At 37.9% G+C, this 23,025-nt stretch overlaps 1 protein-coding gene across 2 annotated transcripts; it reads left to right on the top strand.

Annotated features, from left to right (window-relative positions):
* Window positions 1-1,619: 1,619 nt before the first annotated feature.
* Window positions 1,620-23,022, top strand: LOC110846444 (protein patched). 2 transcript variants are annotated; one of them, XM_035850435.1, is made up of 20 exons: window positions 1,620-1,988; window positions 15,811-16,003; window positions 17,400-17,589; window positions 17,670-17,709; window positions 17,799-18,211; window positions 18,312-18,368; window positions 18,602-18,885; window positions 18,959-19,150; window positions 19,228-19,342; window positions 19,444-19,534; window positions 19,609-19,998; window positions 20,074-20,276; window positions 20,367-20,622; window positions 20,708-20,966; window positions 21,067-21,316; window positions 21,394-21,502; window positions 21,593-22,085; window positions 22,165-22,192; window positions 22,289-22,444; window positions 22,526-23,022. In XM_035850435.1, the coding sequence occupies exons 1-20, from the start codon at window positions 1,941-1,943 to the stop codon at window positions 22,635-22,637; spliced, it is 3,879 nt and encodes a 1,292-aa protein (XP_035706328.1). In that variant the 5' UTR covers window positions 1,620-1,940; the 3' UTR covers window positions 22,638-23,022. The 2 variants fall into 2 exon arrangements, with proteins under 2 accessions (XP_035706328.1, XP_021948902.1); XM_022093210.2 differs by lacking the exon at window positions 1,620-1,988 and adding an exon at window positions 12,949-14,660.
* The last annotated feature ends 3 nt before the right edge of the window (window positions 23,023-23,025 follow it).

Raw genomic sequence — 23,025 nt, 5'->3', positions numbered from 1 at the left:
GATTAGAGTTCCAGGTGTAAATGGAAAACCGTGTAACGCTGAGAAACTAACAGCATGTAACATTTCCTTGAGACAAAGCTTTCACTTGTGGCACGAATGTGTTTCCAAGTTTAGTGAAAGTAGCAAAATTGTTACATTTATTTACTACTTGACATATACCGACATACGTACACACACATGCCAGGACTGGAGGCTATGAAAGTTCGCATGTTTGGGATTTTTATTTATGCAAAATGAGACGCAATAATGCAAATAGGTGATTACTTACTCACCTAGTTGATTACTCATAGGAAAATTTTTTCTTTCATACATAAGTTTAATAAAAACATAGTCCAAGTTGAAATACAGTGAAAAGTCTATAGTTCTTGGTTGTTGACTCTGATCAAGTTGTGTCAAAAGTTGTATGAAAGCAAACCCAAGACAATAATTAAGTCGCAAAGCTAAAGCATTACTCGCATATGTCATACTTTTCCTTGCTTCGTTATTTCAATTGTGCATGCATTTTTTATAGAAAATAATGTACAATTCTGAGGAACATTTCCCGTAATAAAATGTATGACACGCTGCAGCAAGCAGCCTCGTTGGTGACACTTGGTGTAGCTGTCTATGAATTGTAGCCGTTGTTGGCCACTTGCTGAATATCTTCAAGCCGGGAAGAACCACCAACCTCATCGCAGAGCTAGAAGAAGAAGAAGGGCCGAGATATATTTGTTGTGAAGTGAGGAGACCACCCAGCGAGCTGTGATTTTCGGGATAGGGCCACACACGTCGTCCGTCTGTGTGGCCCACCCAATCCAATACTTTGTCCATTATTACTTAGCGCACTTTCATCCATTTCCATTTTAATGCTTCTGGAAGCGTTTAAACGATCACTCGATATCAATGTCAACCACATAAAAAGAAACCTTTGCACAAACAATGGGCTTGTGCGTATCACGAGTAGGACATGGCACAAGTAGTAGCTCACAAATTTAGAGGTTGTTTTACATCCACCATCAGAGTGACTTGATTGATTTTTTTCCTCAGAAATTTTCATTTTATGATTTATTAGTTTGATTATGTAGCATAGACTAAAATTATACATTCAACTGAGCAGCATTTGTGGTCAGAAAAAGAAATAATTGGACAATGACCACAACAATTTTCATATTTACTAGGTTTTGTAGTCAGGCTATTAAATCCTCGTCGAGTTTCTCTCATTAGAGGAAAAGAAAGGTGACGTGGTTGGGCAGAAGCCTATGTGCTTTCTTATTAAAGACTAATCCCACCCGTAATGTGGGAGTCGATGAAGGAAGAAGGGAATAATAAGCCCATCATGTAATGTCCAAATAATGCTCCAAATGAAGAGATCGAGGTGGTATCATCACCAACCCTGCGAGTACCGACTCTGGTTGTTGATACCTTCCTGCTTCGGTGAGTACCGCGTGCCGTGGTCTCTGTGGCTTTCCGTGGTGTCAGCCTTTCTTCATAAAGATGTTCCCCGTGCACGCCATACGATGACGATGCCATCAGAAGAACGAATGAATTGAATCTCTTCAAAATACTCTGCTATCTCATTGCTCGAGCTAGTTGTACGCAACTATTTACTCAAGAAACAACTTCATCAGTCTCAAGAGCAAATAAACACGGCAACTTGATTTAACGCCGTTTGTTTGAAACTTGGTGTAGAAGAATCGGCTTATTATGACTTGCCATTGTTCAAGTGGTCTCATTCATGTGATGGTAGCATTTAAAAAGCTGAAATGCAGAGTTTAATATTGTAAAACCAATTTAAAACAACCATAATTTTTGGAGGGTATTTTGGCACTCAAGTGTAGGTGACCTAGCTATGGAAAAGTGCTAATACATAAGTGATTTTGATATTCCGATTCATTGTTGACGATATCATAGTCTTCAATTCAAGCAGTGTATATGAAAGTTTTAATGAATTGTTGGAATACATGATGGGATCGACTGGGGGATTACAACATTTGATTAAAAAGGCTTTGGTAAGTTACATATTTGACAAATTTCATGGTTATCTGTAATTATACAAACTAAGCTTTTTGGAACTTTTTTCAAATTTTAAACACTAAGGTTATGCTATTTTTACGTTGTTTTATACGTTTTTGGGAAAATATTTGATCTCCATTTGTCTCTTGTTGCTCCCACTAATTGTAAATGTCTTCATTATTTATGAGCTTTTAGGATTTGACAGAAATTATTCCAAATCCTATTGGTGATTGGGTAACGACGAAAGTGCACTTGGTCGGTGTGGTCGTCTCGTTTCACAACAATAATTTATGTCTTATTCATTGGTTTTACCGTTGATCCTTCCACTCCATTAGCCTGCGCACAAGTCTTCCAAATTTAGCAGTTTTGACTTTGGGCACATAGGTACTTGAGATTCAAAAAGGAGCACGGTCATGATTTGAGAAGCAAGATCATAAATGTCTGTTTGCTTTGCCATTGTTCAAAGTTTAATTGCCATTCAGCACTAAATAAGTTGGCGTGGCACTGGCGAGACGACTGACGCCCATGGACTAATTAATCTTTGCTGACTGAGGTGTAAAACCCTCTCCAGTTGCCGACGATTATTCCATCACTAGTCCTCTACACCTATTAAAACCAATGCGTACATATTTAAACAGGGGTAAGTGTAAAATTGGTTTAACATCATGAAATTGTGTCACATTTGTAGAAAACACTAGGAATGCAGAAAAACAGCACGTATTTAAACTATATATGTGAGGAGACAAACTTTTCTTGGAATGCATATTTTTGATAAAAATGTCCCCATGTCCCACTGTTCGACATTGTCAACGTGTCACGTTTGGGACGTATAGTTTGCAGAGTAGAGAAAATGTTGAATACGTGTTGCGAGTAAAAGTCACCCAGACGGGTCGTTTCATTTGATACATTTGTGGATGAGAATGGACATCCATGAAAAATTCCCACCCACAACGAAAGCTCAGATTTGATGGACCATTTCATGAAAAACACATTAAAAGTTACGATCCAACTTCACCGTACTATTCAATAATGCTGTTCATCTGCAGAGTTCTGTTGAATGTCGTCTCCTCATTCTTTGCATAGATGAAACGACGATGAAAATAACCAACTGTTGAATGTTGGCATCTTTAATTTCACCCTTGCATACAAAGTCTACCTAAAGTATTAGATTACGCAGTATAGTAGAATTTGAGTTTTAAATTACAATAACCATACTCATTCTTTAATAGCTGTATCTGAGAGGTCTTCTTCTCGTACTCAGCATCTAAATACATTCACAGTGTTCACCCACAGAAATTCCGAATTTAAATCTATTTTAAATTATTGCTGACTTTTATTTTCAAATAAAAGTTATCAATTTTTCTTAATGAATGCGCGAATGAAGTCATTCTCTCAGCTTTTAACACAAGTATCGCAGTGAATTTGAAGAGAAGTTGCATTCATACACACATATTTGCATCATCATTTAAGGTATGTACCTACATAACATATCCTCAGCTATTTATTCGCTTGTGTAAACAAGAAATCAATTTCGTTATCATTATTGTAAAACGCGTGGGAGGTAAAAGTAACAAGCAAGTAAAATCAAGTCGATCGAAAAATCACTTCATGCACAATGCTTCGCAACAGGTTATGCATTGCATCCAATTTATAAGGTCACACAATGCTGTTCAAAAGGTCCACGCTGGTTATTTTATTCCAGGAAAGCTGGATATGCATGGCTTGTTATTATGCGAATGAATTTGTGTTCCACTCAAATCCACTCCATTTCTATGCTCACAAATTGAGTTGGCAGGAAGGAAGAGAGGTATTATGCATGCACGAGTTAAAGAAGTCGTCGTGGGAGTCTTTTCTGATGGTGACACTCTGAAGTGAAGGATCTGTTACTTTTCTCTCTTTCTCCTCCTCAACATCTCAACTTTTCTGTGTGTTGCATGCAAGTCATAAGTCAATCAGTTGCCGGATGGATTGGTGGACCTACTTTTCTTTCCTTCGCATTATGCATTTATCAGCGTGACTCGAGTAGCATTGTGAGGAACAATACGCTCCTGTCATTCATTCATTCATGGTCCAGGAACAAGAAAACGAATTGACGTTGACGTTGACAATTGGGTGGACAACAAATGGCAAAATTGATGGAAAAGTTTTAATGACAGATTCATCCCTCCGAATTACTCATCCATGTCTAAAAGGAGAGCCCTCCCTCTCAGGACGAATCTTAAAAGGCTGACCTATCCGTTTCACAGATGGTGACGGAAACATTGATCAACACAAATGCACAATGGGAAAGTTTAGCTTATTATTAAGTTTATGTGTTATTTTGAATAAAACTCCAACTATTTCTATCAGTTTGTCGAATTTTATTAGAAATTTCTTTGTCCATGAGCTTATTTGTAGGACATTTTGCAACATGATAACTTTTAAAGGTATATATTCTTGAGTCTGTAAGTAAAACCTCCTTTTTACTTACTTCATTTCTCGAATGAATACAGTGTGGTAATGCATGCGCTAAAGCAATACTTGGGGAAACTTTTCTTAATCTAACGGATGGAAGGAAGGGTTAAAGTTTGAAATAGAGAAAAGGATTCCCATTCAAAGATGAAGATGGGGCCGGTGTTGTGAGGATTTGTCAGTTCAGAAATATTATTTGATAGCATCTCTCGACTCTCTCGTAGTCGTCGTATTTGGAAAGCAGATTTTAAACCTTTTATGAACAGAAACACAGCAGGTGGAGGGATTTCCTTGGAGATGCGATATTTTTGACGGAATAATATTGCCCTCAGTACATATGCACGTTGTAGGTAGTACTTATTGGGATGGACTCTACGATGAGTGCATGATGTGCAATGAAAGTATAAAATGACTTGTTCCAAACTCGTAGGCTGGGTTTGCTTCTTCTCAGGCAGGTAGCCTTCAGGGATCATTAACTATTATTCACGATATTTCTTTGTATCCGTGAATTCTACTGGTTCACCAATTTATTTCCCAAGTCAAGTGTGACTTTTCTCTACCTGCAGTTTTTTCAGATACGACTACGGTGGAAAAGTTAAGAAAAGAAAAAAGATGCGTGCAACACACAGAATTAAATGTCCAGCGGATTCCTTGACTTTGCCGTGAGACTTTATGTGCATGTCCTTTTTTTCTTTAAAGGTATCACAGCTGGATGCTTCGGTGATTTGATATAATGACCAGTTAGCCAGGCACATAGAAATTTAAATGTTAAACTTGTTAAATAATGGCTTGAAATGCTGAGAAGATTGGAGAATGATGTTGAGCATTTGGTCGGAATGTCTTTTACGAAAGTGACAATTTTAAGTCCGGATTTTTTGTCGAATCTTAATGCACAAAATGTAATGGTATATTTTACACATTCCGAAGGATTTCTACTCGTCTGGTTTTAAAATTTCGATATGTAAATAACACGCTTGATCACTAAATTCGCTTAAGTTATGGTTAATTTCTTTCTTGTCCCAAAAATATTGTAGTTAAAAACAATTCACAATATCATAAGTTTCTGATAAACTAATATCAAATTTATACAAAATATACACATGTATGTACAACCTGAATAGAAAAGTTTTGACCTTATTTTGTTGTTGTTTCAATATTACATAATAATCTTTTTCTCACTTATGTGCATGTGCTTCCTTTCTGAAGGTAATACACGAAATCATTAATGTGCATCTAATGCTGACATCTTAATTCGTGGCCCAACTTAACATCCGTGAAAGCTTTCGGAATGTTTATCACATTTTCAAGACTACGGGATAGCAATGAAAAGAGGTTTCTATCGGTCGGTCGGAATTCAGAATAGAATTGTGAAATGAGATTTTCAGATTGGGTGAACCGTGTCTAATAGCGCGTGAATAATCACCATAATCTCATCATCACCTATGCGATGTTCAAAATTTCAATTCAACGGAGCTAATCTGAAGCGACTGGAATTAAGATGTGCCATAAAGATATTCAGTTTATCCTCACACTGGCGACTAGACTGGAGGGTCCGATCTAAATAATGCATAGTAAAACGCACACAATCTAATAGTGGATGTGGAGACTTTGGTTTGAATAGATCCAAATGAGACCTCGTCATTTCCATTTTAGCTGGCCGGCAGTGCATCTCTGTCCAGGTTGTGAATGTGAACAATGTAAAACACTGAGAGGACGTGGGTGATGTTATTATTGTAATATAAGGTGGATGACATAAAAAGCCATGCTAGCCGTGGTCCGTCTTCCTTCATGTGGAGGCATTGTAAGATGAGACAGGCCGAAATTTTTTTGGCCCAAAGAGAGAGAACAACATAATCAGCAGGCAATTGCCAAAGAAAGAATGCTGGACCAACCAACAGGCCAATTGATGGAGGAAACTAAAGCAAGCTCATCATCATTATTACTTTCATTGCTTCATTCCATGATTATCAACCTTTCTCATCATCTCATCATTTATCTCGTTGCTCGTATGTGGGTCCTAAACTTAATCGCAGCCAGGTAGTTCAGTCGTCCTTACTTTATTTGTACCTAATTCCATTTAACCATACATGTGTAGTAGAAGAAGTCAGATACATGGCAATCTTCAATAGGATGATGATGGGGGCAATTTACCAGGTGAAAGCTATAGAAATTCACGATACTCGCTCGGTTTATATTTAGTGGGCTGAAATGGGCAGATTTCTTAAATGTGGATAGTGGACCACGTACCAATTAGTTGAGATCTGTAAATCTCCACTGAACTTATAATCAAACCCGGGATCAGTCTAGTTTGCTTTTTATGATGACTATGTAGATATGGAGAGTACATCACTGCAGACTTACATACATACTTAAATTATACCCAGCAATTTTATGCTTCTGCATAGGAAAGAAGCAACAAGAACTGTAAATATGGTACATGAGTCAATTAAACTCCAATTTGTCCAAGGGCGTAGATACGAAATTCTTTCTTTGCTAGAACATGATAGACATCCCTTGACTTAACCCAACCTAGTTTTAAGTAAACACTGCATGAGGACTTTACCAATGATAAATGCTCCTAAAATAGCTGAATAAGTGAAGACGTCAGTTTTATTTCTCGTCCCGTAATGAATGTAACATTATTTTTGTCATTAAAGGGAAACTGAGAACGAAATTGTTGGTCATAATCCAACAACTGGACAAATGGTAATAAAATTCAAACAGGTCCTTGAGTGAATTTTAATGTTTACAATAAACCCATAATGACGTGTTTCATATAAATACGACGACAGAGACAGACAACTTTACTTAGGGAAATTTCAAACAAAACCACTCATTGAAAAACTCCATAATGCACATATTTGGTTTACTCTTTCCGGTAGGGAAGAATGTGAGAACAGCTTCAACATGGGGTGTAAATTGTTGTTAACGTTGGTCTGGAGAGTCTAATTTAAATGAGGACCTTGACAAATTCTGCCAGATGGTTTTGACTTGTTTTTAATTTTCTCTCTCTTTTTAACTGGTAAAAGTAGTATCATTAATGTTACCAAAACCAACCCCTTTCGACAAAGTGTTGTTAAGTATGCATGTAAATGTTCGCAGCCTTTTAAAAATGTTCACCACTGACAACTGAAAATTGTATGGTTGTGCCCCCTATTCCTTTGAGACGATTCCACCCACGCGAGTGGATCTTTCTCTAATTTATGCAGGACCTCTGAACAAACAAAATAAGTAGCTTCTCATCCATATGTAAAATCTTACTATAGGAATAACGGGAAATTGTGTCTAAACTTGCACAACAGTGGTAATCAAAGACATTTCCAGCATTTTTCTGACTTCTCGCACCTAATACACATGTAGATATGTATGCTTCCTTATTAAATATCATTCCGCTGAATTTGCTTTCTTTGCATCTTGAGAAAACCTGAAGCATCATTACCGTCAAATTTGATGCATGCTTGATGCAATCATTTCATCTCGTATATTTAAACGCAAGTACGTATGTATGGACGATGATGGGTGTATGAACAATCTTTAAACAGCAGAGATCATCTGCCTGGGCGTCTCACAATATTATCATCGGCTCAGTTCTGCCTGCATTATTGCCTCAGCGAACGGATAACTTTTCAGATATGGAATGGAATTTGTATTTAATTCTTGTGTGGTTGGCTGGTTAGTAGGTGGCTCAAGAAGTTGGCTCAACTCACTCATGACGAAGATATTTGCTTAAGTCGAAACTCTTCATTCTTGAAAGCATTTATGTGTTTTTATCTGCACTTGAAATAACTGAATTGTTTAATGATATGCTTAACAAGCATAAATTTTAGGAGAGGTTTGAAAATAGTTGCAAACAATCTTGAAGACATCAGTGTCCACAAGAGTTTGCATAGTTGAGTTCGTAATAGAATAAATGTGACAATGCATGGACCATATTAATTTACACTGTGGAGGATCGTGTAGTTTCACCAGTTTACTAAATTTACACTTTTATTTACAATATTCTTTTTGCTGTAGCTTGGTTTAAAAAATCGCTGCTAATTTTTACTCTGAACACTATTTTGCTTGTTTATGCATGCACATAATGTGTGCATATCAAACTCAGGAATCTTGTACTTATTCGTGCACATATTATTTTCTTTCAAGTTACATAAGCGAATGGAAGCTTGAATATTGAAAAATGACGACGACGTGATGATCTAAATTCGTATAATTTTTTATCTCGACACACCGTGAGTCAAGACTTGCATCCAATGAATGGCATGACATGATTATGCAAGGGCTTTGGATGCCTACTTTTCTCAGAGTTCAGAATGAATCACTCTCAGTTCAAGGTGCAAGATTAATTAAAGTCTGCATTACAATAGGAGATTTTGTTGCTGGATGGATATTTATTAGAATTACTTGCATTCAGAATCGATCATTGGGAAGAGACGACAAACTTTTACGCCACACAGTATGTACTCGTTTTTGCTCTGGGCAACCACCCAACAAGTGTCAACTTTTTCATCCCCATCAACAATGTCAGGAGTAGGGCGGGTAAGAGTTAAGGCCATGAATACAAGTACACCAAGTACTAAAAGTGTGTAAGGGAGTTCAGAAGATCCTCGTCTTAAATCTGGTTGGGTTGTTGGACAAAGACCTTACTTATTTATTTCTGCTAGGAAAGGCTACGACTGTGTGTGTAGGTACCAACACAAGAGTTACCCTAATGGAGAGATAAATGTGTAAAATGTTAATAATGATGATCCCAGGAACCCTTTTGTGCCTCAATGGACATGTACATTTTACATGCTTCAAGCCATATTATATTCCTTGCGTATACATAAGTATTTATAAAATGTACATAGAATGTATTCACTCATTTTATCGCCAGTGGTACTACGGGTATCGCACACTGACACTGATTTCCGTTGAACGCATAGTTCCTTTTCTAGTAAATGCAATATTCTACATGGTAAATATCTATGTGTTTCCCTCCTTCTTATTTCACAAAAGAATGGGTGTCGGGACGAGAAGGATTGTCATTATTATTTTTGAACGAAATATTTTTTAGTGGAAAGAGGAGGTCCATGCAATAATCGTCTTCTGCCTAATAATGTATGCACACCGTGTGTGTTTCATTTCACTCATTTTTGACTTTTGTGAAGCAGGCAATAACCAAAATTGAGTTGTATAGATCGAGGGTCGTCGTCAATTGTAGTGAATCTTGTACATTCTAGCGAGGCCTGGGTGGTTGGTTAGCGTGCACAATCTTTTGCTGAGCTAAGCTACTATTGCCTCTTGTATTTATGAAGGCGTAAATGAACAAGGTTTGGTTGGGTTTTAGGTAAGTTGGGAGAGTTAAAAAGTAAAGTATTGAGAATCGAGTTGTGTGTGATGGTGGTTTGGTTTGGTGAATTGAGCCATCGAAAGAAGTGACGGGAGTAAAGTCAAGTCCACGTCCAAGAGAACTGTTGTTAAGTAAAAGAAATGTCTTTTACAGTCTTTTTGAGTATTAAGACATAACAAAAGCAGTCTTGGCCTGTTGTTATTGTTGTATGGAACTCCTTCTTGTTCTCATAAATTTTGAAAGAAGTTGTAGGCAAAATCCACTTGGGTGGTCTTCCTCCAGACCTCCTGCAACGTTCTTCTTTCTCTCAACATCTTCATCCGTACCACCCTAGATTTTCTAGCCCCATCTTATATGCCGAAGGCTGGCCCGCTCCAACACATCCTTCCAACGACCAATGATACCAGCTCAACGGGTTCTTTCGATTCGATTCAATTCTTCGTCTTCATCTTCATCTTCTCGTTTGATGCTAAACCATATTGTAGAAGAGCAGGATAGTCTCATCCTTACTGCTGACTGGGACCATACATAACATGATCCCTCAGTAATAGCACGGAGGAGGGCGAGTTGTGAGATGAGACCAGCAGCAGCAGAGGAGAGCAGTGATGATGCAAAATGGCTGTGGGGGTAGCGTAGGATGACCCCTTGAGTCTCAGAGAACAATATATACTCCATTACCCTCGACAATGATGATGAGATACGTGTATGTAAATACATCTACAAGAACAACCGGCAACACAAACCGTATCCTTCCACCGTGTGGATGTAGGTAGAACAGTCACAGGATAATGCATGTAAAATTTAAGTTTGCCATTGAATCGAATCATACAATTTCTACTAAATTATATTTGAAACAACGAACACGGAATGTCGATTTAAGCCTGCAAAAAACTAGTTGATTCGAAAGGAGCTGTCCAGTTTCACACCTATGCACAAGTTTACTTAATCATTGTGTATGTTTCGCAATGACCATAGTAAAGCACGGAGAAGGAGACAAAGCAGAGTTTTAAAGAACCAAGATATTTTATACTGAATCGCATAGCATTGCATGTATGTACGTGCATACGTATGTGTAGTCAGTGCAATTGCATTATGTAAAGTTGCGCCACGCATATGGAATGAAATTGTGAAAACATTTAACTAAACGAGAGTTTCAGATGGGAACAAAAACTGTTTCATTATTAGACTCGATCCTCTTCTTCTCAGTTTAAGAGGATATTTAGTTGGGCTTGGTTAGTTTGTCTGTAACCTCGTCTCTTTGGGATAAATAAGATGTTCTCCATCATAATAATAGCTCAGTCATACACTCACCGAGACCGACCATGCATACATACACGCCATATAATACAAGAGTTGTAAGGATTTTTAGCCTCAGTAAATCTGTTGGTGTGTATAAGAAGAAGAACGCGGTAGTTTATTTTACAACTTGCATACATACGTACGTACGTTTGCGTACATACGCCATGCATGAATTTTCAAAAGCGTATCCCGTACATATACACACACAAGTTGTGGAGTGTGTACGATGAATCTTTGAAACATATCCATCCAACCTTTTTCTTCTTCAACTTGGTTTCAAAAAACTCTTCTATCCGAGTTGAAGCTGTTGAATTTCCACAAGTTATAACACTACTGACGACGCGAGCAATAAGCTGCCTGTTCATTTTCGGTCCAACCTCTTCTTCTTTATCCCATTCAGCATTCATTCTGCTGTTGCTTCCGAGTATTCTTCTTCTTCTTCTGCACGGGGATGGGAGCTGAGACTTGACATCTCAATTCAAAAGATGCACAACAAAACTTGTGCTCTGCTCCTGTGGCTTCAACGACGACGAAGACGACCAACCAAGGAAGATGAAGATGTGGGTTCATTTCTTTCTGTCAACCTTCTCCTTATTCCTGCCTTAGAAGGAAGACCTACCTGTTGATGAGAACTGGTTGAATTAGACTTGCATCGTAGGTGTACTTATTCCAATATGTTATTATTCCCACCAACCAGGTTGGTTTTCGACTGGTATGGCAATGATTTGTCTTATTTCTGAAGCCAAGTCTCATTACGCTACGTACTTGAGGATGAAAAGTAAAGCAGTTGGTTGATTTGCCACCTACAACAACAAAACAACATACAGTCAACTAACTTGATCCCTTTTTGTGCAAATGGAAAAGTTGAACCCTGACTCGGACTCAGCATATTTACTTGGCTTACTTCTTTTGCCTTTATTGAGCATAAAAGTTGGCCAATGCAACAGCATAGAAGCTCAAGGAATATATAACGCCCGAGTCAGAGGTCCATTAGCTAAATACCTTCGGCATAATAAAACAGGGAGGCAGCCGTATTACAACAACGCCATCGTGCAAGACACAATATAATGCATACATACATAATGGGGAGCATGGGGAGCTCAGATCTGTCGAGAGTGAGAAGAAGCAGAAGGGACCACGCAAATTGAGTTGCCTCTAGGTTTGACTACCATGTCCCCCGGATGTCGAGCGGTTTGATGGAATAAGGCCTTTATTTGAAGGCTGCCAAGTCCCTGCTACGACTACCCACAATTCCGTATGACTAAGCCACCATAGCTGAGTTAGTACCTACTGAAGGCAGTCAGTAGCCACTGCTGAACAATAAAGGTCTCCAATTGAGAGGAAACCGGCCAAGAAGAGCAGCGGAGGCAAAAGTGGGAGGAGAATTCGCATTGTGTTCTTCGTGTTACTGACTTCTTGGGATGTCAAGAATTGATTGATACATCTTTATCCGTGAATTCCTTTGTCGAAAGAGTCACCCACACTTTGCATGCATAAGCCGACACACCAACCTTGATGACTTTATATAGTATTTCCAAAGAAATGAGATGTCCCTCCATGAGATTTTACTTATTAGCGCATATCATATAATGTTTACCTCTAATCTCTCAAAGCCAATTTACAATAATTCGAATTGGAGAAGACGTCAGGCCACCCCCTGTTTTGCTTGACCTCTGTTATTACAGCACATACTTTGTCCAAGAGGAATTCCGTTACGGTGACTCTTCTTAAAAACTGCCGATTTGGAGTTAGTCAGTTTCATACGACGGTGGTCCATCCATCCAGTGCAGATGCGAAGGGTAAACGAAGCGTTGTTGGTAGCCTGAACTTTTACCATCATCGTCAAAGCAGTACTGTGCTCGTCCATTCATTCATTCTCATAGTTGCCCTCAGTCAGTGCAGAAGAACGCTGCTCCAGTTCTTCTTCGTTTGGCGTTGATATTGTTATTGGAGGAAGAAGAAGGGGCACAAGAGTGAAGAGTTGTGAAATTTTCGAAGGAATGTCGTGAACAAATTCTATAGCATTCCTTCTTCTTTTCCGTCCAGCATATGGAGAGAGATTGAGAGATTGAAAGGGTGGGAGTACTATTTTACGGAATTATTATTACTTGTTAGTCGTGGTAGAAGCAGTGTGGTGTGTGCACCTTGTAATTTGGAAGGAATGAAGACATTATAGTTCATCACCACTGGCATTATTCTTTTCAAAAGAGGAGGAAGAAGCCGTGGCGAGGATAGCAGAGAAGAAAAACTCAACCATCATCCGCAGGCAATTTAGTATTTCTTCCCTTCCCAACAAATAGCAAAACCAACCTCACAAACATACATGTACTCTCTTCATGACTTAATTAAGGATTGAAATATCCTGAATTTCACAAAATTGTTATGTTTTAACGGCTAGATAAAATCCGAGCTTATTATATGTTACAGAAATAATCAAGTGTAATTGAACTCAATTTGGAGAAAGTTCCTGCAATTCGATTTTGCTATTTCCTGCCTTAAGTTGGTACATAATACAGTGAGCAATAAATACAGTGAACTGGGAGTTGTTGGAATTTTGACACTACTATTCAATACTTATCTTTTCACTGCAAAGATGGAGATAAGCCAAAAGTTCAGTTCTCAAGTGCATTTGCACAAGTAAATAAACAAACATTTAAAGATAAGTGAACAAAGTAAAGCAAAGAAGTGTGCTCTAAAATAAATCTGTTGTAAAGTGTGGGAGATTCGACTCGAAGAAGTTTGTTTATCAACAAATTTGTTGACACATTTTAAAGTGTCTAATATACATATTTTTACATATTTAGTAGTTGAATAAAATTAAGTAAGTGAGAGAATTCGCCTTTATCGTGAAATAAAATGTAATACGGAATCATCACAGTTTTTATTACTGCTTATGGTTTTAGTAATTAATGTGTTGAATAAATAATTTCGTTAAATGCTACTGAATGTTTATTTGCTACCAATAACTTTATTTGTATGTGAAAAGTGCTGCTAAACAATTTGTTTACTCACAACACAAGTCTATTTGATTTGTGCGTGTGGCTTATAAGTATATAGCTAGTTCATCCGTCCAGAACAACGATAACAAGGTCAACATTTACTTAGGAGAATGATGATAAGACACAATAATACGTAACTTGGGGTTTTCGATGGGAGGAGAATGTAAGCATCATTGCGGAAACATCCGTCATTGTCAATCCGACTTTCCTTCTCATCGTCGCCGTCTTCACAATGAAAATAAATACATCTTTTTCGATTTCGGAAACAGACAATGAAGCAACGCTGTCGCCGCAAGATTTGGAATTTTGGTGGAGGATGAGCCAAGATTTTCACAGTAAACTGCACGAATTTTCTACACAAAAACTAATGATAACAAGTGTGAAAGTAGTGGTGGATAATGTAACGACCATGAGCCTACTAGATTCATAATTTACCCAAAGTACAAGGGAAGGAATTAGTGCCTTAAAAATATTTTTGGTCAATCTCATAAAAAAATACAAAGACTGAAATAAGAAATATGAAGTCCCGAAATTTGGAACGCTATCCGGCGTGGAGTGATGCTCAAGAGGCTCTCAAATACATTACAAAGGTGCTTGAAAAAACAATATTTATTTGAAGAATAGTTGTAATAATTGTACACACACAATAACTCAGTCTGAAATATTGTACGAGGAATTCATAATTTGGTTTCAGTATAAGTTCTCCCATACCGTAAAAGATTTCAAAATGTAAGATGCATGCTAATATAATGATATTGTTTGAAGAGCAACAAGTGGATCTAACGGAATAAGATACGCTGATGATAAGTACACGTTTGGACTACCAGAAAGTCGTCTAAAATTTAAGAGGAATATATTCTTGTATATTAGGCATACTTTTTGAAACTACGAGTCCTTAGTAGTGACCTGGGATTTAGAGATAGAGAAATATTTACAGTTTTTATGGTGCATGATTTACGATCGCCGTGGTGGATCCTTGTTTCTGACTCAAAGGTTCATATCGCTCTTTGGCATCGGTTTGATTTTGTTTTGACTTTTCCTTGATTACTCTCCTCCACAGACAACTGCCACTGACTGACGACCAATATTGCCTACCCGTCCTCTGCCAAGGGAGAAGATAAGACATGTCATAATTTGGACATGCCGATGGTCCACTAGTGGTCGTTGGTCGTGGTAGTTTTATTGTCGCCTCTTTGGTTAAATGGTTTGATCTTAAAAGCAACCAAAGAAAAGTATCCCTGCTCCTCCGTCATAAAATACAATGAAATGAAATTGGGAGTGAATTGGGGCTCGCAATAGCGAGTTAATATATGTAAAATATTATATGTAAGACACGAGCAGCAAGCCTCCAGTCTCAATTACCATCAATCAGACCAAGAAGAGTCACAAATGGAAAAAGACCTTTTCAACGTTGTTTTGTTGCGGATTCCCAACAAAATTCCATTCTGGTCTCAATTTCACTTATTTTGTGACTCCTTGGGGCCACAAACTTGAAGGAAATTATGATTCTGTGGGTTTAATTGTTTTAGGGTAGCGTGGTGGACAATGGTTTATGAGCTAGCTAGATGTAAGAGTTTTGGTTATAAAAGAAAAATTACACTATGGAATCAATGTCTTATGCTACATATGCTTCTACATATGTATACTATGCTGATTAGAAATTAGGAAAAAAAATATTGTTAAACATTTTTGCGACGTTCCATTCATACTTTTTCACAATTATTTTTGTGTCTATTTCAGGGGAAGGCGAGAGGAAGTAAGGTTGGACTTTGGGTCCGTGGGGAGTCACAGCAGCGCTTCGGTTTCCTCGGGAAATGGGCCGGGAATCGAGGGGGGCTGGTTCTCTTCATAGGAATCATACCACTGGCGATTTTGTGCCTTGCCATCCAGCAAATCCTGCTGGACACCACCCTGGCTTCTCTGTGGACACCAGGTAAGCAGTCGTCCAAATATCATTCAAATTCCTCAGTATTATTTTGTATAGAAAACTATTATTCCATCTAAAATTACGACTTTACTTATCACACTTTACGACATGTTCCAAGATTCTTGTTATTTTTATGATTTCTCTTCTTAATACAGTCGTCAACAGCCAATGTTGTATAAGGTTTTTTTGGCCTTTGGCTTTCGAGAGAAGGTCGTTATATTAAATGTACCAGAAGTGAAGAGATGAAGAGTGAATTAAATAGAAGGAGAGAAATATACGACGAGTACGTTTGTTATTAGGTGGTCCTCACTTTCAGGTGGACTGGACCTGAAATGCAGACGCACAATAATGTATGTATGTAGTAAGAAAAAGAATTCCTACATAACTGCTGCCCTGCCTTCGCGTCTTCTTATTTGGTGGCCAGCTATAAGATCTTTCTCGTGTTACTTGGCTTGTTCTATTGTTAATGTCGCAGGTATTTGTAATCATATATTACATCATTATGTGGCTCTGCGTGTGTGTATGTTAAAATTCAGGACTTGATCCCTTGTGGTCGTTGATGAGATTGAGACGTTGTGGGTCTCGTCGTCGTTGTCTTCTTCGTGGAGAGTGTCAATGTATGCTGGAGGTACATATCAGGGCCGTAAAATAAGTTTCACTAGGTCCACCCAGAGTTTATTGCTTGGTTTTACTTATCACACTTTGAAATGGTTTGACACTTTGGAAATTTCTGTACTCATCAATTTTAGAGTGACTTACTCCTTTCAACAAATTGGTAACACATGGCTATTGGTGTCAAGAGTTTGATTGGACAAGAACCGAGGAAAGTGTTGATTATCGAAGATAGTATAAAAGCCGTATGTTAGGTATGTGTGCATATGTAGGTACGGCCTTTCATTTCCAGAAAGTGTTATGGTACCTGAGACAGACGACTCAATTAGTCTGTTTTCATGTTTGTTGGTAGGTTTTGGTTGATAAAGTTAAGTCGCCCAACTAGAAGTTGTAGTAAAAGAAATAAGACTTGGCGACTGGATTTCTGTCATGTCCTTTTGTCTGGACGAGAGTTGAAATTACTCGGTGATTGCATTTTGTAACTTTCATCCGGATGATATGATTAGATTGTCTCGTTTTTGGATGGGTAGAATGATTGACATATGTGGTTCCACCAGGTTTATATACATATTCAGGGATGCATGAGGTACGCGACAGCTATAATCCACAAAGAAGCAATTAATGCATGGAAGAGAGAGATAGAAATGCGTATATATATTTTTATGTAACAACACTTGAAAACTATGAAAAAAATATTCATTTGCAAGTGGAGTGTTGCTACATTCTAATCTAAAAAGTTATTATTTTTGAGAATGAAATTTCATATTTTTCCTTACACTTTTATCAACAGATTCTGGAAGACTGCTTCAGGAGCTGAACTATGTGTCCAGAGTTTCTGGTCTCACAACAGACACGAACGAAATGCTTATTCAAACGCCGAAAGAAAATGGACATCAGTCAATGTTGAACCCAAAAGCATTGCTGGAACATCTTCTAGTACTGCAGAAAGCCTTATCAGTGACTACGGATCTCTATGAAGTGTAAGTTATTTTTTTGTATAAAAAATATTTCATTGATCAATATTTGACATAAATTATTGGATTGGTTTTTGTTTGAATAGGACGTGGAGCTTAAAAGACTTGTGTTACTCTGCAAACATGGTGAGTTCCGTAAACGTCAAAGTACATGCAGCATGCCCACAAGTGTCCGAAATGGTGGGTAATAATTGTGCTCGTGCTCTATATTTCAGGTTGAATTTGATATCCAGTTCATAGATCAAATATTTGAAAAGATTTTTCCATGTGTTATTATTACTCCATTGGATTGCTTCTGGGAAGGTTCCAAGCTCCTTGGTCCTGATTTCCCAATACAAATACCTGCATTCCAGGGTCCAATTAAATGGACAAATTTAAATCCTCAAGAACTCTTTATGAAAGCTAAACTGGCTGGAGATGCCAGTGTCGCAGAATTTACATATGAAATTCTGGATGGTTTTATGAAGCGAGCAGGAATCGGAAGTGGTTATCAAGAAAAACCATGCTTGAATCCCCAAGATCCAGAGTGTCCAGCCACTGCACCCAACAAGGGATCTCGAACACCTCCTGACGTTGCCTCAATTATGGCTCAGGGTTGTTTTGGGTTTGCCCCACGATTTATGCACTGGTAATAAACAAGTTATTATAAAAAGACTTTAACTAATAGCTTGCAAATTAACAAGAAACAATAATAAATATAATGTCGGAACTTATTAATTTTTCTAAAGGGCCCCTGACTTAATTATCGGCGGAACCGTACACAATAAATCTGGACAAGTTATCAAGTAAGTTTGATATATAGATGTATATTTCATTGAATATTATTCTCATTACTGATAATGCCTCACGATATAAACTGACTTTTCGTGACTCAATTTGATTATATTATGCAGAATTAATGACTGTCATACGCTATGCATTATTTTTTCTTCATTGATTTCCTGAGCATCTCCAACTAAACTACTAAAAAAATGGTCGGTAAAGAACATGTTTGACTCAACGTGTTAATTTTCTGCAGGGCTGGTGGTCTGATGTCCACAGTGCAATTGATGTCTTCGTCCGAGTTGTTTGAGTTTTTTGACAAGACTTGGAGGTTGCACCATGTCGAGTGGACAGAGCCGAAAGCACAGGCTGTACTTACGGCATGGCAAACCCGTTTCGCCTTGGAAGTATCCCAGTTGACAATGGATGAAGATCGAAGTCAACAATTCAATTTTTATTCATTTACTCCTGCTGGCTTGGACTCTGTTGTGGAAAGTGCATCTCAATTTTCTTGGTCATGGGGCATTGCCCGTGTTGTAGGTAATTTGAACCAAGCAAAACAATAATGAGACAATTCAACATAAATACATATATACATGAATTTGGTTTTCAGCTGTCGTGATCACGTCTGCCATAGTTGGAGTTGCGCTAGGAAGTAGTGGTGGAAATGAAGACCCTGATGCTAAAGTTCCGTGGAAGGTCCGTATGGGCCTTGTGTTTGGAGGATCCATGGTGGCGCTTTTGGGGACTGCTGCTGGGGGTGGAGCCGCTTGTTTCCTCAAAATTCCATTCAACGTTGTCTCAGGTAATTACCATCTCAATTATTATTATTTGACTCTTAACAATAGATAATACTTAATTTCAATGAAAATTTATTTTCAGTACAAGTTCTCCCATACCTTACGATGGCAATGGTGTCTCAAGTTTTCTATATTTTGTTATACTCTCAAATTAATTCAAATTCGGATGCAAAATCAACTTTAAAGAAGCATGGATGGTTAGTTTATTTAAAATACTTCATATGTCAAAAAATAAATAATACGCTGCTCCATTGTTTACTTAATTTTTACTGTAACTCTGTAACTCATTAATTAACAGGTCCTTGATGTTGGGGGTCGTGTCCTCTGCTGTTTTCATTGCTGCGGGGGCCTTATTTCCTATCCCCGCCGTTCGATCTCTCGCCCTTCAAGTATGCTATTTAAATAAATCAATTATTCTTGTCCCCATTAGTTGAAAATTAAGAAAAACATAAACTTGTTTTAGGGTGCCATATTTGTGACCATCGGTTCTTTCGCTTTATTGCTTCTGTATCCAGCAGTGTGTCAGATGGTTCTGAAAAGAAGGAAAGCGCCCAGTCCTACGATAAGGAACGAAGTTAGCATGAAAACCATGAATAATATCAAGGGGCCAGGAATTCCCCTGGTCCATGTTGACAAGAAAAGCTCAGAGATGTCTAAAGAATATTTTATGAAAAACAATAATGTGACCATGAACAATACTTCGGCTAATAACACAAAGCTTAATTTCGAGAAATTCAATGAAGATCCAGCAATGGTTGATCTTGAAGCAGGAAACCAAGACTCTTGTGAAACTTGTGCCGTTAAAAGCTGGGTGGATTTGTATCTGCTCTTGATTAATTGGAAATGGTTCACGGTAAGCCATCATTTACATACAGCGAGAATAAAATCTGCAATTAAGAAACATAAACACACGCAACTCTATTTTCAGGGAATTGTACTCCTCATGTATATATCAGTTGTTATTGCTGCTGGAGTTGGTATATCGAAACTTCGACTTGGTCTCCCCATAACTGATGTAGTTCCATCGCATTCTGCAGAGTGGGAATTTCTTACTGCACAGGGGAAACTGTTTCCGGTTTATCACATGAAGGCTGTAACAAAGGCCAACTTTGACTACCCGAGCAAGCAAAAGTAACCAATTATTCTTGTAACCAATTATCGATTCACAGGCGTATGCATAATAACAGTTGAATATCTTATTGTATATATTCCGTTTTGCAGGTTGTTGCATAAGTTTCATGAAACAATGAGCGGCTTGCCGTGGGTCATTCGGGACGATAACGGTGGTCTTCCACCAATGTGGCTATCACTATTTCGATCGTGGTTGCTGAGATTACAAGAGGTGTTTGACCAAGAGTGGAAACTAGGTTATTTACACAAAGATGGATGGAAGGAGGGGGCAAGTGCGGATGGAATTTTAAGCTTTAAGTTAGCCGTCCAAACTGGTCATATGGATCACCCAGTTGATGTCACGCAGGTAATTCATTCAACTATAAAAATAAAAAATTGTATAGACTATTATATAGTGACGTTACAAAATTGGGCACATTTAATTTTTTCAGTTACCAAATACTCGACTTGTAAATGGAGATGGAGAAATTAATCCCCGAGCATTTTATGTATATTTAACGGCGTGGGCATGGAACGACCCACTGGCATATGGTTCAACTGCTGCTAATATGAAACCCGAACCCAGAAGCTGGGTCCATAATCCAGAAGACAAAGATCTGAAAATTCCAAAGTCTGCCCCCATTAAGTATGCAGACATTACGTATTTGTTAAGAACGTCCCAAGAAGGTGACCTCCCAGAACAACATCAAGGTATGTTGCACAATGTCGTACAATGCCAATAAATATAGAAATGGTCTTTCACGAATATGTGATGTATGTCTATATTTGGTTTGTTTTATCATTAATCTAGAATCGCAAATCCTAGCCTTTGTTGCCGAAATTAGAAGAATCTGTGAGACGTTTGAAACTCGAGGGCTCCCAGTATTCCCGTGGGGAATTCCATTCCGGTTTTACGAACAGTACTTGAATCTTCCAATGAATTCTGGAATTGTATTGGGCCTTGCTGCTGGAATGACATGTGTCATTCTCTTCTTCTCATTGGGATTCTCCTTGCGACCAGTGGCAGTCGTAGTAACGATTTCTTTAGTCACAATGTCTCAGTAAGTATTGTTTGTTTATTCACAATGCATATAAATATACAAAAAGGCACACAAATTAATTTTGTTCCGAACTGCAGGATCGCAGGCACTGTGGGATGGCTAGGTGTTGGTCTTAACGCACTCCCGGTGGAAATTTCGCTATTAGGCGTCAGTTTCATAGTCTTTATATCTATTCAAATAGTTGTGGTAAGCCTTAATAAATTTACCAATTAATCCGCACTGAATGTTAAATTAAGCTAATAAATTATGCTAATTTATGTTTACTTACATTTTCAGGCGTTTTGCTGCATTCCTGGTACAGTGTTAGACCGCTACGCTGTCTCTTTTAATTTAGTTGGACCACCATGTGTTCAAAGTCTAGTGTTAATTACACTCACAGCTTTAATACTATATTCTCCGGATTTTACATTTATTTTTACACATTTTACCCTTCTTATTGCGATCTCGTCGCTGTTTTCCCTAGTTAATTTCCTTCTCCTTCTTCCTGTTTTAATGACAACAATTCAACCGCAATGTTGGCTTGTGGGGTTTTCGAAAATCGATCCCACCCTCCTCGCACCCCTGACGCCTTCTCCCGTCGTCAAGAGGAAAAGTTCAAAGTCTTCCAGTGGAAGAAGCAGCAGCCGTTCTGGTGGTCGTTCTTCTCGAAACAATTATCCCCCTCCTCCCTACAACCTACGTGGTTCAAATTTCAATAAGGGTTCTTATCATTCTGGTCGTGCTCCCACCAGTCGCACTCCCAGTGAACATAGTCTTTCAACAATTACAGGTGGGTATCACGATCGTATGAATACTAATCAGTTTTATGAGTACAAAAATTCAATATACTTTGAATATTTTGTTTACAGAAGAACCAACTTCATGTGCTACAAGAAGGTAATTTTTACTTAATTTCTTTCAATAAATGTGCCTGTTTTACATTGCTTTTTGATATTAAAAATATATAATGTAATATTGTATGTACTATTTCAGGAGCACGGAAGTCATTGTTCAACCCCAAGTAGTTGTCGAAACATTCGACAGGGAATCTTCTGCAACAAAAGTGTCTTTGAATGCAAAATTCAAAGTAGAAGTACACTCCTCCGTTCACAGTAATCCCCATACTTGTGTAAATACTTCCACAAATATGTAAGATGACAGCTTGTTGCGCGATAATAATGTATGATACATATGTACAAAAACTATATTAACTCTTATGATTTTTTAAAGGAGTGAAAATTCGGGTACGTCAGGCTCTACGAGCAGTTCGGGAAGTTTTACTTCATCCTCAGCCTCCTCCTCGACGTCGTCTTACAATGACAAAATACCTGCGGAGGATTGAAATCTTACAGACAAAGTAGTGATATTTGCAACAGTATATAATAAACCGTAAAACAGCTATGTACACCATTTACTCAAATCTAGACAAAAATGGTCGTTAATCCATATGACTCATCATTGCCTTGCCCCAAAGGGACCAAAGTATTCATGTATTTTAAAATGTTTGTAATGTAACGTGTATATTTTTATTTGTACTACTTTTTTCAAATATTTATACAAATGTCAATGAAACAAACTTGTTGACTTATAGAAAATAACTGGTTTTAATTTTGACTCAGTCAGTAGTGCTTATATGAACTTTTTTTATACAATACAATATAGTCTATATTACGTACATATTTACAATAAATAAGCTAAACAATAAATCAACGAACGAATCAACACAATTA

Source organism: Folsomia candida, unplaced genomic scaffold (genome assembly GCF_002217175.1).
Source record: "Folsomia candida strain VU population unplaced genomic scaffold, ASM221717v1 Fcan01_Sc003, whole genome shotgun sequence".
Lineage (NCBI taxonomy): Eukaryota > Metazoa > Arthropoda > Collembola > Entomobryomorpha > Isotomidae > Folsomia > Folsomia candida.
The sequence above is the reverse complement of the archived record's forward strand: the minus strand, read 5'-3'. Positions and strand labels throughout refer to the sequence as shown.

Coding starts and splice junctions, on each gene's coding strand:
- LOC110846444 (XM_022093210.2), top strand. CDS start 14,589: ATGAAGTCCCGAAATTTGGAACGCTATCCGGCGTGGAGTGATGCTCAA. Junction 20,277..20,366: donor GACTACCCGAGCAAGCAAAA/GTAACCAATTAT, acceptor TCCGTTTTGCAG/GTTGTTGCATAAGTTTCATG. Junction 22,086..22,164: donor TAGTCTTTCAACAATTACAG/GTGGGTATCACG, acceptor TTTTGTTTACAG/AAGAACCAACTTCATGTGCT.